Below are 19233 nucleotides of genomic sequence, written 5' to 3'. Positions count from 1 at the left end.
TCGCCAAGCATTAAGATGATAAGATCTTTTCGGACTCTTTAATCAAAGAATATTTGTGCGAGTCTGGGTATATAAACACATCCTATTGTAAGCTGCAATCACATGTACCTCTGATGTCGCCTCCAGCACAGAAAGCTTTGCCTCCAACACCTTTGATGATCACGATATCAGTCTCTGAATCCTTCTCCCATTTCTGCAGAAACAGAAACACAGGTGAGTGAATAAGTGTAAGTGAGTTGCATAAAATGCAATCAATATAAAAAAATGTTTATCTTTTGTATTTACTGTGATTCTTTATAACTTTATACAAACACCACACTTACACATTCGTTTATTCATTCATTCATTTTCTGTAAGCACTTATCCAGTTCAGGGTTGCAGTGGGTCCAGAGCCTACCTGGAATCATTGGGCGCAAGGCGGGAATACACCCTGGAGGGGGCGCCAATCCTTCACAGGGCAACACAGACACACACATTCACTCACACGGACACTTTTGAGTCGCCAATCCACCTACCAACGTGTGTTTTTGGACTGTGGGAGGAAACCAGAGTACCTGGAGGAAACCCACGCAGACACAGGGAGAACACACCACACTCCTCACAGACAGTCACCCGGAGGAAACCCACACAAATACAAGGCGAACACACCACACTCCTCACAGACAGTCACCCGGAGGAAACCCACGCAGACACAGGGAGAACACACCACACTCCTCACAGATAGTCACCCGGAGAAAACCCACACAGACACAAGGAGAACACACCACACTCCTCACAGACAGTCACCCGGAGGAAACCCACGCAGACACAGTGAGAACACACCACACTGCTTACAGACAGTCACCCGGAGGAAACCCACGCAGACACAGGGAGAACACACCACACTCCTCACAGACAGTCACCCAGAGGAAACCCACGCAGACACAGTGAGAACACACTACACTCCTCACAGACAGTCACCCAGAGGAAACCCACGCAGACACAGAGAGAACACACTACACTCCTCACAGACAGTCACCCAGAGGAAACCCACGCAGACACAGGGAGAACACACCACACTTCTCACACACAGTCACCCGGAGGAAACCCACACAGACACAGGGAGAACACACCACACTCCTCACAGACAGTCACCCAGAGGAAACCCACGCAGACACAGGGAGAACACACCACACTCCTCACAGACAGTCACCCGGAGGAAACCCACGCAGACACAGGGAGAACACACCACACTCCTCACAGACAGTCACCCGGAGGAAACCCACGCAGACACAGGGAGAACACACCACACTCCTCACAGACAGTCACCCGGAGGAAACCCACGCAGACACAGGGAGAACACACCACACTCCTCACAGACAGTCACCCAGAGGAAACCCACGCAGACACAGTGAGAACACACCACACTGCTTACAGACAGTCACCCGGAGGAAACCCACGCAGACACAGGAAGAACACACCACACTCCTCACAGACAGTCACCCGGAGGAAACCCACACAGACACAGGGAGAACACTCCACACTCCTCACAGACAGTCACCCGGAGGAAACCCACACAGACACAGGGAGAACACACCACACTCCTCACAGACAGTCACCCGGAGGAAACCCACGCAGACACAGTGAGAACACACCACACTGCTTACAGACAGTCACCCGGAGGAAACCCACGCAGACACAGGGAGAACACACCACACTCCTCACAGACAGTCACCCGGAGGAAACCCACGCAGACACAGTGAGAACACACCACACTGCTTACAGACAGTCACCCGGAGGAAACCCACGCAGACACAGGGAGAACACACCACACTCCTCACAGACAGTCACCCGGAGGAAACCCACGCAGACACAGTGAGAACACACCACACTGCTTACAGACAGTCACCCGGAGGAAACCCACGCAGACACAGGGAGAACACACCACACTCCTCACAGACAGTCACCCAGAGGAAACCCACGCAGACACAGTGAGAACACACCACACTCCTCACAGACAGTCACCCGGAGGAAACCCACGCAGACACAGGGAGAACACACCACACTCCTCACAGACAGTCACCCGGAGGAAACCCACGCAGACACAGTGAGAACACACCACACTGCTTACAGACAGTCACCCGGAGGAAACCCACGCAGACACAGGGAGAACACACCACACTCCTCACAGACAGTCACCCAGAGGAAACCCACGCAGACACAGTGAGAACACACCACACTGCTTACAGACAGTCACCCGGAGGAAACCCACGCAGACACAGGAAGAACACACCACACTCCTCACAGACAGTCACCCGGAGGAAACCCACACAGACACAGGGAGAACACTCCACACTCCTCACAGACAGTCACCCGGAGGAAACCCACACAGACACAGGGAGAACACACCACACTCCTCACAGACAGTCACCCGGAGGAAACCCACGCAGACACAGTGAGAACACACCACACTGCTTACAGACAGTCACCCGGAGGAAACCCACGCAGACACAGGGAGAACACACCACACTCCTCACAGACAGTCACCCGGAGGAAACCCACGCAGACACAGTGAGAACACACCACACTGCTTACAGACAGTCACCCGGAGGAAACCCACGCAGACACAGGGAGAACACACCACACTCCTCACAGACAGTCACCCAGAGGAAACCCACGCAGACACAGTGAGAACACACCACACTCCTCACAGACAGTCACCCGGAGGAAACCCACGCAGACACAGTGAGAACACACCACACTGCTTACAGACAGTCACCCGGAGGAAACCCACGCAGACACATGGGGGAACACACCACACTCCTCACAGACAGTCACCCAGAGGAAACCCACGCAGACACAGTGAGAACACACCACACTGCTTACAGACAGTCACCCGGAGGAAACCCACGCAGACACAGGAAGAACACACCACACTCCTCACAGACAGTCACCCGGAGGAAACCCACACAGACACAGGGAGAACACTCCACACTCCTCACAGACAGTCACCCGGAGGAAACCCACACAGACACAGGGAGAACACACCACACTCCTCACAGACAGTCACCCGGAGGAAACCCACGCAGACACAGTGAGAACACACCACACTGCTTACAGACAGTCACCCGGAGGAAACCCACGCAGACACAGGGAGAACACACCACACTCCTCACAGACAGTCACCCGGAGGAAACCAACGCAGACACAGTGAGAACACACCACACTGCTTACAGACAGTCACCCGGAGGAAACCCACGCAGACACAGGGAGAACACACCACACTCCTCACAGACAGTCACCCAGAGGAAACCCACGCAGACACAGTGAGAACACACCACACTGCTTACAGACAGTCACCCGGAGGAAACCCACACAGACACAGGAAGAACACACCACACTCCTCACAGACAGTCACCCGGAGGAAACCCACACAGACACAGGGAGAACACTCCACACTCCTCACAGACAGTCACCCAGAGGAAACCCACGCAGACACAGAGAGAACACACTACACTCCTCACAGACAGTCACCCGGAGGAAACCCACACAGACACAGGGAGAACACTCCACACTCCTCACAGACAGTCACCCAGAGGAAACCCACGCAGACACAGAGAGAACACACTACACTCCTCACAGACAGTCACCCGGAGCGGGACTCGAACCCACAACCTACAGGCCCCTGAAGCTGTGTGACTGCGACACTACCTGCTGCACCACCGTGCTGCCGAATTCATTTAAATATATATAATTGTGAAAAAACTATTTATTTGCAATGGCAAATTTAAAGTAATTTCCTAAACAATATGTAGTACTTACTCCTTTTGACAAAATTCAAGGCAGAAGGATCAAGAAATAATAGTTTAGACAAGAGACGTATACATTTCAGGAAGAGGACCATCCTATATCTTAAGAAACCACAGAGACCCCTGTATTACATGATTTAAGAGAAACTAAACCTGAGGTGAAAACCTCCTCTCACCTTAAGCTGAGGGTAAATCTGTCGGATCATGTTGAGGGTCAGAGCATTGAGAGCTTTGGGTCTATTCAGTGTGATCACTCCTGCATTACCCACTTTCTCCAGTAAAACCTCTGTAGATGCAGTACTGGAAACCTAGCCAAGCAGACGGAACAGATTATGATAAGAATAATTATCATTTTTAAGAAAATGTGTGTTATTTGTAAATCAAAGTTACTTTTCCTAAAATATTGTGATTGCGTTTGCTCATACGCTCACCATGTGCGCTTGCATTTTTTGCAGTCTGTAGATGGACCTCAGGCTAAATTGGAAAACACACAACAATGATTTATCAAAGTGTATAAGATCAAGCCAAAGGATATGATTTGACATGGCAGTGTGTTTCTGAACAGATTCACAAAGCATACATTTATATCTACTCTAGAACTAAAATTGGGATTTACTTTTATTTTTAGGAAACAAACCCCAATGACGACTAAATAAATAAACCCCTGAATCTATCCAGGTTTTTTTTTTTTTATCTGAAATCAAAAGCATTAATGAGGTTGTCCCTCCTTTTTGCAGCTTCAGTAACAGTGTTGAAGCATTGCTATGAGGATTTGATGGATATAGCCACAAGAATATTGGTGAGGTCATGTTGGATTATTTATTCTGGAACTGGAAGAAGTCCCACCACTGCAGAGAACACAATTCCACTGATTCTCAGCACAGTGCTTGAGAGAGTGATACACATCTGTCTGAAGCTTGACACTGGGCACTGTGACCTTAGGGTGCCCCAGAGCGTCCCATTCAGCGCTTTTCTATGGAAATTAATACATCTATGTGCACACAAGGCGTAGAATGAACACTTAAAGTAACCTTGCTGACATCACTGATTAGAACATGTGTATGTCTCTCTCTAAGGTTAGACGCACCAGACAGCAACACGATTTCACCAGAATTAACTGAAATGAAGTACAAGATACAAAAACACCTCACCTCAGTGCACTCTTCAAGACCCTTAAAGCCATATCTGATGAGTTAAAACCTATGAAATGCTTCAGTAACTGCTCAGTGTATATATAAACCAACTGCAACACTCTCCATGAGCTCCGGTGTATTCTATCAAGGGGCACTACAGAATACAAAAAAGGTTATGTCTTTATTTGTTTCATATTCCCTATACAGTGCACTAAGAGAGTTATATCCTGTTTGGCTTTTAAACGGAAAAAGTGTACTATCGTCCATTACTGACTCATCAAAAAACGTTGCTGCTTTGTGTTAGGTATGTGTTGCACTGTTTGGATGTAGGAGCCATTATTTTATTTCCTCTTGTGTGCCCTTATTAGAAAGTAGGGCGCCATTTGGAACACAACAGCTTTCCCGCGCTGAAATCACTCTACACTGCCGCCTACAGCACAGGATGTGTTTTTGCTGCTCAAATCTTTCTCAATAAATAGTATTTATTATTTACAGAAATTCAGTAAGTGTATAATCTTTTAATAACTCTTAATTTTTTGTAAAATATTAAAAATAAGAGATATTTAAATACAGTTTTGTTGAACAGTGTCAATGGGCAGCAACGAGAAAAGAAGATTTGTACACACGGATTAATTCAAATTCAATTCGGTTATTTTAAAATAAAAATAAAACAATAACAGACTAAATAACATTAATGTATATCTGCTTAGTCCGCGGAAGTGTCTGTGTTTTATATTGTTGTGTTCAGAGCTGGGGGGTTAAACAGCTGTCAGGATTTTGTGCTATAAATGCTACAAATATATTTACAAAAAAAAATAAAAAATTATATGAGAAATGTATACTTGAAAATAGAGACGCGCACTTCTACTTGTAGCAAAGTAAAAGTCCTCAAAAAACTGAAAGGGAAAGGGAAGCAGCATTGGCTCGTTGCTAGGCAACTGCAGACGCGGGATTCTTCCGGAAGTGCGTGTCCATACAGGAGTGATGGCGGCGCGGCCGATGGGTTATGGTCTTTTTAAGGTTTATGAGGTTTTATTTTATTTGGCGCTGCTCTGTTTGTTTACCCGCACCGCACTGGGATCAGAGCTTGGTGCCTTCAGCGCCGGAAAACCCACCTTCTCTGCGGTAGCGGCCACAGCTCGAGATGTTCGGTTAGTTTTCACACATAAACACACAACCAATCATTAACACTACCGTTATATTTAATGTTAATGTTACAGCTGCAGACTTTAATATTGAGGTTACACTATTTCGAATCATTCCAATAAAAAGCAGGAGAATCCATCATCCACCAAAGAGGGGTCATTGCTCACCACGTTGTGGAAATTTTGTGGGTGAATTGTCAGTGAAAGGTGCAAAAGCCAGCACCTGTTATGGTGTGGATGTACATCACTGTGCATGGCATAACTTGCTTAGGTGTGATATGGAAGTATGCATTGTGGCTTTTTTGGGGGAACTACAAATTATATTTTGTCCTTTCTTGGGTGCATAGTAATGATAATAAAGTTGCTTTTGAATATGACTTTGATACATATCTGCAGCTACCTTCTTTATGACGTGAACCCTCCTGAGGGCTTCAACCTGCGGAGAGATGTGTACATCCGCATGGCATCTCTGCTGAAGACCCTGAGGAAGCAGGGCGACTGGGTACTGGTTCTGCCTCCGTGGGGACGTCTGTATCACTGGCAGAGCCCTGACGTTCACCAGGTGCGGATCCCCTGGGCAGAGTTCTTCAGCCTGACTAGCCTGCAGGCCAATGTTCCTGTTGTAGAATATGAAGAGTTTATTGCAGGTAATGGCCTATCATAGATGCGATGCCGAATTACAGCAGAGGACAGAAAAGACTGCAAATGAGGTTAATGATTCAACATATGTAATATTTAAAGATGTAAACACAAATATATAGTTATTGTAATATACATGTCTGCAGCAGATTGGTCATAGATGCACATATTGCAATAAATAGAATTATACAACCCCCCTCTTTATAACCGTGTTTCACAAACACTCTTCTGATGCCATTTTGTAATGTTTTCTAACTACACATTTGTCCACTGTGCTGGGCGTTACTCTAGAGTCTGGTGGGCCATTCATTGATCAGGTGCTGGTGCTGCAGAACTATGCTGAAGGTTGGACTGAGGGGAAATGGGAGGAAAAAGTGGATGAACGACCTTGCATTGACCGCCTCATGTACACAAAAGATAAACAAGGCTACTACAGGTACCCACCCCTGTGTTAAATTTGTATACGAAAGTTTTTAAACACATCATTTGCTTGTCAATAAACATTTTTTCTTGTATTTACAAAGCATGTAACAGCATATTTAATAAATAGTAAAGAAACAAAAAAGTAGTAGTTGGAGCTAGTAAAAAATGTATTATTGCTAAATTTTATACATTTTTCCATTTATATTTTATGTAACTTGTATTTATTCTAAGTTATATTGCTGCCAGGATAGTTTTAGGTTGTCATTTTAAGAGCTGGCCAAGGACTACAGATGAAAATTAGCATTTTGGCTAACACTGGCTTATTTACAAAAATTCCCAGTTGATTAACAAGCATTGTCCCTGTCAAATATATAAATAAATAAAGGATAAATAATGGTTTAAATGCCTTTTTTCAGTTCTGAATATATTTACACAGTAATTAAATAGAGATTTGTTCTTTTTTGTATTAGAAATATATATGAAAAGCTAAATGCTAAGTGTAAATAAAGCATCTCAGAAGAGCTCTATAAATTCTTGCTCCCTCTAGAGGATGGTTCTGGGGTTACGAGGAGACTCGAGCTCTCAACGTGAGCTGCGTATCTGCTCAGGGCCATGCCTCCATATTAGCCCCTTTCCTGCAGGAAAACATCACAGCTACGTGAGTCACCAAGAAAATGTTTTAGTTTACAGAAGTCTAAGATTTTAAGCCTGTTTTAAAGCCTCATATTAAATGGAGTGCTATCAAAAGTTATCAAAGTGCCTGACTGTCTTTGTGTTTTTAAATGAGCTGATTGTGTTTTGCAGTTTCTTGCATTCGTAAAATAGCTAAAGATAAACAATCTCTTTTTTTCCCACAGGTCTGTGTTGTTGGACAGAGCTGAAACTGTCCTACATGATCATTACGCAGGAAAAGACTACTGGGATGTAAGTTTGTTGCTGGATAACACTCTTTAAATGTTTATACAAACCACTGTGTGTGTTAGATTGATATTTGTTAGCAGAGATAAACAAATCTGCTTTATTTAAATTTACAATTACTCAAGTGTAGAGTACTAAACCCTACATACTGCTAATGCCCTACAACCCCAATTTGGCCGTTGTCAAAACCACTCACACCTTCATTCTTGCCCATTTCTACTTCTATGTAAACAACAGCTTCATGGAACCGTCTGTTCATTTGCTGTCTAATATACCCCATCCCTTGCCAGGTACCACTGTAATGAGGTAATAATTGCTCTTCACGTCGTCTCTTGGTGGTTTTCAATTGGTGTAATTCTGTTTTGACCTACCTGGAGGTTGTGGGTTCGATTCCCGCTCCGGGTGACTGTCTGTGAGGAGTTGGTGTGTTCTCCCTGTGTCTGTGTGGGTTTCCTCCGGGTGACTGTCTGTGAGGAGTTGGTGTGTTCTCCCTGTGTCTATCTGGGTTTCCTCTGGGTGACTGTCTGTGAGGAGTGTGGTGTGTTCTCCCTGTGTCTGTGTGGGTTTCCTCCGGGTGCTCCGGTTTCCTCCCACGGTTCAAAAACACACGTTGGTAGGTGGATTGGTGACTCCAAAGTGTCCGTAGGTGTGAGTGAATGTGTGTGTGTGTGTGTCTGTGTGTTGCCCTGTGAAGGACTGGCGCCCCCTCCAGGGGGTTGGAGCAAAACATCTGTGCCCCTTCTTGGATCTGTGAACAAGTATTAAATAAGTATTTATTTACGAATCTATTTTTGACGGCCCTGAAATCTTTGTTTGTTTGTATGTATTGTCCTTCATTCAGTTAAATAAAGTGTACTGGCGGAGGATATAACGGCAAACGTTTTGCTGTTGTTGTTTCATTTTTTTAAACAAACAAACAAAGTATACAAAAAGGGCCAATTTTATCCCAAATTTATAAGACATTATATGCTTTTATATTTGTGTTAAATTTCAAGTAAAATACAATATTTTTCACCCCAGGGAATGTATTATCTTATTTATATTTATAAATATAAAAGATATCACTTGTTGTTGGTTGTTCAAACATTTGCGTATGACTTCTGGTCAGTTCAGGACCCACTACAACCCTGAACTATATCAACTTTTACAGACAATGAATGATTAATTAATGTATGCCTTGTTTAAGGCTGAATGTGCCGTTTTTATATAAATTGTAAATCTTTTCAATAAAATTGTAAATCCTTGGAGAATGTAAAATCTGTTGTAAAATGAAGCTGTTACCTCTTCGACTGTAGGGGTTGAAACTACTGTTTTTTCTCCCTCTGTTACAGACTCGCCGCAGTATGGTGTTTGCCAAGCACCTGCGCATTATTGGGGACCAGTTCAGAGATCAGTATCTCAACTCCACTGATGAAAAAGATCACACCCTGTACAATGAGGACTGGACTCGTATGAAGGTAAACGCCTCATACAGACACTGACAGGATTATCAGGCATTTCATCATAGTAGTATGGATTCATGATACCCCCATGAACTGATACTGTAATAACTTGTGAAACTGTTGTGTAATGGTGCTCAGAACAGACAGTAGAAGGTGCTGTTTGATCTGGGAGAAGGGTAATTCAAACAGTGAGTGAATACACCTGCCTCTGATTGACTGTGTGTGGCAGGCAAAGTTGGGCAGTGCGAGGGGAGGTCCGTACCTGGGGGTCCACCTGCGCAGGAAGGACTTCATCTGGGGCCATCGAGAAGATGTACCCAGCCTAAAGGGGGCGGTTAAAAAGATTCGCAGTCTTATGAAGAAGAACAAGCTAGAGAAGGTGTTTGTTGCCACTGATGCTGATGAAGAAGGTAACTGCCCAGAACAGGGCAATAGTGATTGTCTGGATTTGTGAAGTCACATTTAACCCACAAGGTCCTTAATGTTATGCAAAAAGCCTTATATACCCCTAAAAACAGTGCTCTCCTTTAGTAGTGTTCTAGGATGTTGAGCTGTCAGAACAAGAGCTGCTGCTGGCTTCTGACCATAACTCTATCTGTATGTGAAGATAAAAGTACTAGAGTCCAAAAGAATTTAACCAGTAGTGACAGTGTGTATTATTTTACTGAGAACATATAACTGAGTTCCTTATATTGAGACGTTTGAGCTGTTTGATTATTATGTGTTCTATAATAAAACTTACACTGTCACCAGTATTTAGCCAGACGTTTCTGCTCTGTGTTTAAAAATAGGGATGCACTGTAATATTAGAACTATGCTGGCATCAGCAGATATTATTGACAGATGGTTCAAACTGATGTTAGTTTATACATTTATTGTTGTAGACTATAGCCCCTTTTGACTAAGCTGTGCAAATGTCCAGAACTGTAGTTTATTTCACTGTATTTGTTACGCTGAACATTTGTTATGCTAGTACACACATTTTGGTGGGGTTTCCCACACAGAGATTAAGTCACAATTCAGTATGCTGTGTAGTCCAGGACTAGGGTAAATCCCCTTTTTGGAAACCACCCCATACTGTCTACACTGGTAGATGTGTACGTGAAAAATGTTGTATATCTGCAATGGTCCACAATTTCCGTATACTTGCATGACAGATAGTATTCACATCACTGTCTATAATAGCTTGAAAACATACCTTTATTTTGGCAAAGTTATAACAGCCTCTCTACTGACATCTGACATATATTATTCTTAGAATTGTATGTTTGCTTTCAGAAGTGGCAAAGCTAAAGAAAATGTTGCCTGAGATGCTGCGGTACGAGCCCAGCCGAGAGGATCTGGAGCTTCTGAAAGATGGAGGTGTCGCCATCATTGATCAGTGGATTTGCGCTCATGCCAGGTACACTGCCAAATCCTGACTTTCCTCACATTCTGCTCAAAGTGACACTCGGGTGTTAGGATACCTGGTCTAATACTATTATCCATCCATCCATCCATTCATTATCTGTAACCCCTTATCCAATTCAGGGTCACGGTGAGTCCAGAGCCTACCTGGAATCATTGGGCGCAAGGCAGGAATGCCAGTCCTTCACAGGGCAACACACACAGTCACACATTCACTCACACACTCACACCTACGGACACATTTAAGTCGCCAATCCACCTACCAACGTGTGTTTTTGGACTGTGGGAGGAAACCGGAGCACCCGGAGGAAACCCACGCAGACACAGGGAGAACACACCACACTCCTCACAGACAGTCACCCGGAGCGGTCCCTGGAGCTGTGTGACTGCGACACTACCTGCTGCGCCACCGTGCTGCCCCATACTATTATCCATTTCTTTGAATTTTATTTTGGTTCTTTGCACTATGCACCACCTAACTATTGGGATATTTAATTGGATTCAAATGGATTTTCTGTGCTCTTAGGGAATTGGAGAGTCCAATCATTTCCAGTTATGCATTTCAGTAGATATGTGTATGTATACTTTTATGTGTATTTATATTTACACATGTTTAATTTTATAGGCAAAATGTTTATGACATTATCTTGCATTTGTTAAATCATTTGAATGCCTAAATGGTTTAATTCCCTCTTTATGATGGGAGGCTTGTTGTCAATAAGTTTCTTTTCCTTTTGCTATATGTGTGTTGATAGACGTTGTAAAAGTCATTTGTAACTGCCACCGTGAATACTAATACCCTGAATGCTCAAAATTCCTTCCATGCTGAACTGGAAAAACCAGCCCCTTATGAACTTTAATATACTTAGCTGACCTGTTGTCTACTATCTCACGTGTTGCGGCATGTGTGAGAAGTTTTGTATGGGAATGTCCAATCTTGTTCAAATTGGCCTGACTTGGCTAAACAGTATATTACATACAACTACAGGCAGCCATTACCTAAGAGTAAAAGAAGCTATTTCCTATTTGAGATAGGAAGGCTGAGTCCTCTCGACAGGCAGGAAAAATGGAGTTGGGTGGAGTGAAGGAACAGCACTGTTGCTTCCCTCAACTCTGGGTTGATGTGCTTAAACCCCTGGGTGCAGGATGGTCAATATGAATATGAGTTTATGTTTGTGTTGGGTACTTGTAAATTTAAGTTTAGCTTTATGAACCGCCTCTCACCACCATGTGTATCATTGCTCTTCCCTTCTGTCTTATTTTTGAGTATATAATGTTATCACAAATATTTAATGTTACTATAACACTTCAATATCCTTTGGAACAATAAAATGTCACTAGCATAATTTGTGGGTTCAAAAGTATTTGGAAAAATGTTCCATATATAAATATGTTCATGGTGAAAGTAAACAGCTTTTCAAATAGTTTTTTTGGTAAATTTTTGGATTTACTTTTTGGATTTTCATGTTTTTTCAGTTCTGTTATTGTTTAAACAAATTCTTTGCAAACATCTAGTTCAAGTTCAAGTTCATCTAAGGATGATCCTTCAGTATGTTTCCACTTCTGACTTCATGACCCAATTAAATTCTGCAACCTTACTGACACCATTGTTAGAAAAATGGCGCAAGACATTAAGAATCCACCTTAACGTGTTTTATAGTAGCTTTATTGTCCTCTGACTGGAATACTGCTGTAGGCATATTTCCTAATCGGTTTCATGTTGAGTTTTGTTCAGTGTTTTACAAACGTGTTAAATAGTTTACAGATGATGAAATGCTTATTTTTCAACTACTGTATAGTGTTGGGTAACAATAATCTGACATCACTTGTATCCTCACATCGACAAATGTCTTTAAAATAATTTCTGTTTCTTTTTTTTCTTTTTCCTAGGTATTTTATTGGGACATCAGTTTCAACCTTCTCCTTCCGGATCCACGAGGAAAGGGAGATCTTGGGCTTTGACCCTAAAACCACATATAACCGTTTCTGTGGGGACTCAGAGAAAGAATGCGAACAGCCAACACACTGGAAAATAGTGTACTGACTGCTCTATTGCAATGCAAAGTGCCAAACACAATTCTCCAAAGCGTTGTATTTTATTGTCTTGTATTCTGTTCCATTTCAGGAGCAAGAATGATCAAAGGATTACTGCTCTACAGATGCGTTTTCTGTGGTTTTGTACATTTAGTTGTTAACAGTTTATTAAGAATGCCACCAGATTTATATAAAGTCCAGTGAATAGCCTTTTCCTTGGGGTCAGGCCTAAAAAGCTGCTATCCATCATTTTAATATTAATATATGAATTTATTTTTTTGCTTGGTATACAGTTTGGCAACTCCCCAGACACGTTTCCTGGAACAATATTTTTGTTATTTTTTTGCTCAATGAAGCCACTTGATCTGAGTTTTTTCAGTATTTTCAGTATTATCTTCAGTTGTGTTCTTTGGGTAATTTTAATTTTTGTACAATAAGGAGCTCATTATGCGTTCTGAAACATTTACCCTCACTTTGTTTACTCTCATGATTTGAAAGTATTCTTCTACATACTTCCTCAATTTTTCCTTTTCTGTGCCTTTTGTTTTACATTAGTTTTTTGTAAATGAAAATTTTGCATTTGTGTTAGGCTTGGTGCGTTTGGATATGAATAAGAAAACATAAGCCAGATGAGATGTAAATATGCCAATATCTCATTATAGTACCACTATTCTCAGGCATGTTGAAGAATGAACAAAGATAAATTATATACGCAATCATTATCCATAATGTGATAGTGTTGTATCTCAGAGACCTCAGTATTTCTACAGTTTGATTCTAAACAGTCGTTAACAAGTTATGAATTTTTCGGGGGACATTTCTTAAATTTGATATAAACAGTTTCAGTGATTTCAAGATTGGACAATACCTTTGCAAGACCTAGCGGACTGTCCATGTTCGATAAATATGCTTCTTTAAGACACGAGACAAACAAAACTCTTGTTTAAAATAAAAAAAAAAAAAGTAATTACATTTTTATTTGATATATATTTGTATAAGGCCGCAGGAACCTGGAGGTTGTGAGTTCGATTCCCGCTCCGGGTGACTGTCTGTGAGGAGTTGGTGTGTTCTCCTTGTGTCTGCGTGGGTTTCCTCCGGGTGCTCCGGTTTCCTCCCACAGTCCAAAAACACACGATGGATTGGCGACTCAAAAGTGTCCGTAGGTGTGAATGTGTGAGTGTGTGTGTTGCCCTGTGAAGGACTGGCGCCCCCTCCAGGGTGTATTCCCGCCTTGTGCCCAATGATTCCAGGTAGGCTCTGGACCCACCACGACCCTGAATTGGATAAGGGTTACAGATAATGAATGAATGAATATATTTATATATAAACTCCCCACACATACACACAGTCACTTTCCTTTCACTAAGCTCCACTGACCATACACAAGCACTTTGTCCTTCAACAATTACAGACTGTAGTCCACTTGTTCAGATTCTCTCTGTTCTTCAATGGTCAGGACACCCACAGGGCTCCACTCATACCATCACAGCACAACACCATGGTGTCAGTGTCACTGCATCTCTAAGATTGGTCCACCACCCAAACCTTTCACCCTGGTCTTCAATGAGCATCCTCAGTGGAGCTGAGAGAATGGGCAGTGAGTCTAGAAACTAAATTATGTTATGGCTGATCAGTGTGTGTATGCACGCATGTTTATTTGAGTGTTCTAAGTAGTTTAATGTTAACTATATATTCTGACACTGAAATAGATGCCCATTTTTGTTTGGAATTCAATGAAAGCTGTTCTTGTATGATATAAGTCCTGTTAACAGTATTATGGTGTGTGTGAACAGGATCACATTTTAATATGCAAATTTTAATCCCAAAAATTTTCCAATTTTTTTTTTCCTTTGTATTTCTGTGACCTTACTGTGACCGCTAAACTTGGTGTTACACCTGAAAGATGTACAATTTTTTGTGTATTTCTTGTTAATGTTCTTTTTTTACTGTTATTCCTGAAGTTGTGGTTCTTGTGTAAGATGATTGATATCTACACATGAAGTTAGCTGTAGACTGCTTACATGTGCAGTAACAAAGCCTCTGCTGTGGGTTGTTTATCTGGTTTGCTCTAAAAGTGCAATGCCCAAATTGGGTGTATCATTTTACAGCAGTATTTTGCTCTCAAAGAAAGGGGCATGACTAGATAGTATCTAATCCTTCATTCTGTTGAATGAGGCCTTGTCCACAGGGATATGTTTAAAACAAATGTTTTTGTCTCTGTTTTTAACCATTTGTTCGATGAAAACAACCTTCTAGGTCACTGAAAATTGAGGTTTTATCCAAGGTGGGAAATTTTTCGTGGCCGAACGAAAAAAACCCTAGATATTTTTGGAAAAACATACATCATACAGTGTGCCTGTCTCTGGCTGAAATGCAAATAGCTCACTCCCTATTGAATTACATAAGTCATTGAACTATAATATACAGGGTAAGTCAAAAGTTGCAGGACACACTTTTATTTTTTTGATATGTGACATGATCACATTCCCATTGGAAAAACTTGCCCTTGTTCCAGTACGGCAGTTTTCAAGATGGCAGCCATGTACCAGACATAGCCTAAAAGACAGGCCCCCTCATCCATTTCTCGATGGGGTATTCAGATAAAAGGTTGTCCTGCGACTTTTGACTCACCCTCTACATACAGCTAGCACTTGATTCCAGATTTCAGAATGATTATTTATAAATACATGTTCTATATATGAACATACGTGTCAAATGCTATTGGCTGATATGGAGATTCATTTGAGCAAAACATCGGAGCACGTTTGATATTGGATTTTTAGTTGTACAACACCTGTATCAGAATATTTGAAGTTACACAGATAATCACTTTTAGAGTTTCAAACCTGTAGATGTTTCTTCCTCTTCCACAAATACAACTTAACAGTGGCACATTCACAAATCCATTATTGCAGGTGTAAAAAAATCCAATTAAATAAATAAATAACAAAAAACTGCACCAAATATTTGGAGTAGGACAAACCAGGACTCATTTTGGCATCTGTAGAGCCAGGGGCAGGCACTGTGCAGAGATCAGTGAGGGATTCTGACCAATCAGAGGAAGAAACAAGCACAAAGCTGGTATGTTTTTCCATGGGTTCCTGCTCCATTTTTGAGGGTGTTTTCTGAGATGTCCATATTTTCCTTTGTTTAACCACTTAATTAAATCCACGACATCCAAACCAACGTCTGAGTGGAGACATCTCTGGTGGAGGATTTGCTTCTGTCTGCAGTCTCTAGTGTGGAGAAGTTCACATTTCTTCCTCTGTTCACCTTGAATAATGTCCATCTCGACCAATCACTGTTGTTGCTGTCTGTGTCAGTGCAATGCGTTGTAACGTTAGTTTCTTTCCTTTTTTATTGTCCTGTTTTTAGTGTCTGTAAAATTTGTTGGGTTTTTGGTTCCTTTCTGTTATTCTCATGTTTAATAAACTGCCATCTTTGCACATCATCGCTGTCCAATTAAAAACATGTATCTCCAAATCTGTAACAGTAACAGGAAAAATCGCTAATTCCAAGTTATTTCTGAGTGTTTTTATTGGTTCATAAATCCTGAAATCTTCACACAATGTGAAGGACAACTGTGTGCAAATGATGTAGAAAACTAACAATCGACAAAAATTGAGATGAATGTTTTTAATTAGACAGTAATGATATACATCTGCCAACTCATTTGCTTTACACCAAACCCTGACAAATAGGACATAGAGTGCATATCTGAGGCTTTTAAACAGTAATGAGTTTCATGGGTTTTGCAATTTTTATTGTCCTTTTTTTAATAAAGCAAATACTAGGCTTCCCAGTGGTGGGGTCTGAGTGTGAATTGTGCTAATGCAGTGTGTAAACACAATTACTTCACATATTTTATATGTTGTTTGAAACCTTGGTACCACTTGGTACCAATAAGACTACATTTATAAAGGGTTATAAATCCATCCATCCATTATCTGTAACCGCTTATCCAAATTAGGGTCGCGGGGGGTCCAGAGCCTACCTGGAATCATTGGGCGCAAGGCGGGAATACACCCTGGAGGGGACGCCAGTCCTTCACAGGGCAACACAGACACACACACATTCACTCACACACTCATACCTACGGACACTTTCGAGTTACCAATCCACCTGCAACGTGTGTTTTTGGACTGTGGGAGGAAACCGGAGCACCCGGAGGAAACCCACGCGGACACGGGGAGAACACACCAACTCCTCACAGACAGTCACCCGGAGCGGGAATCGAACCCACAACCTCCAGGCCCCTGGAGCTGTGTGACTGCGACACTACCTGCTGCGCCACCGTGCCGCAGGGTTATAAATGGTTTAAAAATATGTTTAATATATGGTAATTAATTATGAATATGTGGAGGTGAAGAAGGTAAGCTGAAACTTTAGAATGTGAATTTTTTTTTTCATTTATTTTTTTATTTTTAAAATTTTTTTCATTCAATTTATTTTTTATCATTTACATTATCATCATTGTCTAAAAAAACATCCTATCGGAGGTTAAGTGTAGTCTTATTCTACCGAAAATTTTAATATTTTAAGATTGCATTTACTGACTTGAACCAGCCAAGCTGTACATTCTATCTCCTTTTTACAAGTGTTTACAGTATCCCACACAGCACTGCAAACCTGAGATAATGAGATTGTTTTAGAGATTTATTAATTATAGTAAATAAGAGCATGGTCAAATATTTATGTGTACAATTTAAATGTGGGGCGGCACGGTGGTGCAGCAGGTAGCGTCGCAGTCACACAGCTCCAGGGACCTGGAGGTTGTGGGTTCGATTCATGCTCCGGGTGACTGTCTGTGAGGAGCGTGGTGTGTTTTCCCCGTGTCTGCGTGGGTTTCCTCCGGGTGACTGTCTGTGAGGAGTGTGGTGTGTTTTCCCTGTGTCTGCGTGGGTTTCCTCCGGGTGACTGTCTGTGAGGAGCGTGGTGTGTTCTCCCCGTGTCTGCGTGGGTTTCCTCCGGGTGACTGTCTGTGAGGAGTGTGGTGTGTTTTTCCCGTGTCTGCGTGGGTTTCCTCCGGGTGACTGTCTGTGAGGAGTGTGGCGTGTTCTCCCTGTGTCTGCGTGGGTTTCCTCCGGGTGACTGTCTGTGAGGAGCGTGGTGTGTTCTCCCCGTGTCTGCGTGGGTTTCCTCCGGGTGACTGTCTGTGAGGAGTGTGGTGTGTTCTCCCCGTGTCTGCGTGGGTTTCCTCCGGGTGACTGTCTGTGTGGAGCGTGGTGTGTTCTCCCCGTGTCTGCGTGGGTTTCCTCCGGGTGACTGTCTGTGAGGACACAGACACAGGGAGAACACACCACACTCCTCACAGACAGTCACCCGGAGGAAACCCACGCAGACACGGGGAGAACACACCACACTCCTCACAGACAGTCACCCGGAGGAAACCCACGCAGACACAGGGAGAACACACCACACTCCTCACAGATAGTCAGGACTCGAACCCACAACCTCCAGGCCCCTGGAGTTGTGCTTTTTCATTGTTTTTATAAATATATTTGATAATTTAGTAATTTCAAATATTCGTCCTCACATATGATTATTTAGGAGCACTATTGTCTATTTTATGTGTGAGTGTTACAGGCTAATTTCCCTTTTTTTTCTTCCTGTGATCATTTTGGTAAAAGATCTCTCTACACAATTTCTCTATTGTTTTGTCCTTTTTGCATAGTGTCACATTCTTGCCTGTAAAAAAAAAGTGTTCATGGGTGTATTTTTAACTTTGTTCTCTTGGGTTGTTTAACTTTCTCTTTATGTTTACACAAATACCTTTTAACACACTGCCATATCAGCAAACCTGGTTGGTGTATATGGTAAAACAAAACAAACAAATAAATCTTCAGGTAGCTCTAGCCTAGAAAGGTTTCTTGGAATGCAGGCAATGCTTTTTGTTTGTTTAACTTGAAATATTCAATGATCACTTTCGATGATCCCAGCAGTTGATGCATGACTGTGAAATGTTATTAATTCACTGATGGATATTTTGTCTGTTAATCCTGACTGTAAAAGGGAAACCCGTGTTTACGTCTGTGTTTTAAATGTCAGATATCTACATGTATTTATAAATACTTTTTAGTTTTGTCTAGAACCTAAGCTCATCATGCTCAGTGCAAAGAGGACTATACACCTCTCATGGGTAAAGCTCTTCACAGAACTGGGCTGTGAGGCCATTATTTTATATAAATTTATTCATTCATTTTTATCCAATTCAGGATTGCAGGAATACTGGGCAGGAACACACCCTGGACTTCGCACACTCACACCTCGAACCTGCTTAGGCCTCATGCCGTCAAAACAGCTG

At 42.3% G+C, this 19233-nt stretch overlaps 2 protein-coding genes across 3 annotated transcripts in view; one reads left to right on the top strand and one right to left on the bottom strand.

Moving 5' to 3' along the window:
• Positions 1 to 5160, bottom strand: part of hibch (3-hydroxyisobutyryl-CoA hydrolase) — a 42173-nt gene extending 37013 nt beyond the window's left edge. The window contains exons 1-4 of the mRNA XM_066686692.1: positions 4940 to 5160; positions 4220 to 4262; positions 3965 to 4096; positions 109 to 193 (exon numbers count right to left, since the gene is read on the bottom strand). Of these exons, the coding sequence (XP_066542789.1) occupies positions 109 to 193; positions 3965 to 4096; positions 4220 to 4262; positions 4940 to 4971 (292 nt within the window). The 5' untranslated portion in view covers positions 4972 to 5160. The remainder of the gene's footprint in view (positions 1 to 108; positions 194 to 3964; positions 4097 to 4219; positions 4263 to 4939) is intronic.
• On the top strand, positions 163 to 16668 carry pofut2 (protein O-fucosyltransferase 2). Of its 2 annotated transcripts, none has more exons than XM_066686691.1 (9): positions 163 to 213; positions 6463 to 6713; positions 6997 to 7141; positions 7676 to 7786; positions 7986 to 8052; positions 9378 to 9503; positions 9718 to 9898; positions 10767 to 10890; positions 12786 to 16668. In XM_066686691.1, the coding sequence occupies exons 2-9, from the start codon at positions 6527 to 6529 to the stop codon at positions 12937 to 12939; spliced, it is 1095 nt and encodes a 364-aa protein (XP_066542788.1). In that variant the 5' UTR covers positions 163 to 213; positions 6463 to 6526; the 3' UTR covers positions 12940 to 16668. The 2 variants fall into 2 exon arrangements, with proteins under 2 accessions (XP_066542788.1, XP_066542787.1); XM_066686690.1 differs by lacking the exon at positions 163 to 213 and adding an exon at positions 5873 to 6072.
• The last annotated feature ends 2565 nt before the right edge of the window (positions 16669 to 19233 follow it).

This window comes from Hoplias malabaricus, chromosome 12, assembly GCF_029633855.1.
Source record: "Hoplias malabaricus isolate fHopMal1 chromosome 12, fHopMal1.hap1, whole genome shotgun sequence".
NCBI classification, from domain to species: domain Eukaryota; kingdom Metazoa; phylum Chordata; class Actinopteri; order Characiformes; family Erythrinidae; genus Hoplias; species Hoplias malabaricus.
This window is presented reverse-complemented; position numbering and strand designations above follow the sequence as displayed.

Coding starts and splice junctions, on each gene's coding strand:
- pofut2 (XM_066686690.1), top strand. CDS start 5,906: ATGGCGGCGCGGCCGATGGGTTATGGTCTTTTTAAGGTTTATGAGGTT. Junction 7,787..7,985: donor CAGGAAAACATCACAGCTAC/GTGAGTCACCAA, acceptor TTTTTCCCACAG/GTCTGTGTTGTTGGACAGAG. Junction 9,899..10,766: donor CACTGATGCTGATGAAGAAG/GTAACTGCCCAG, acceptor GTTTGCTTTCAG/AAGTGGCAAAGCTAAAGAAA.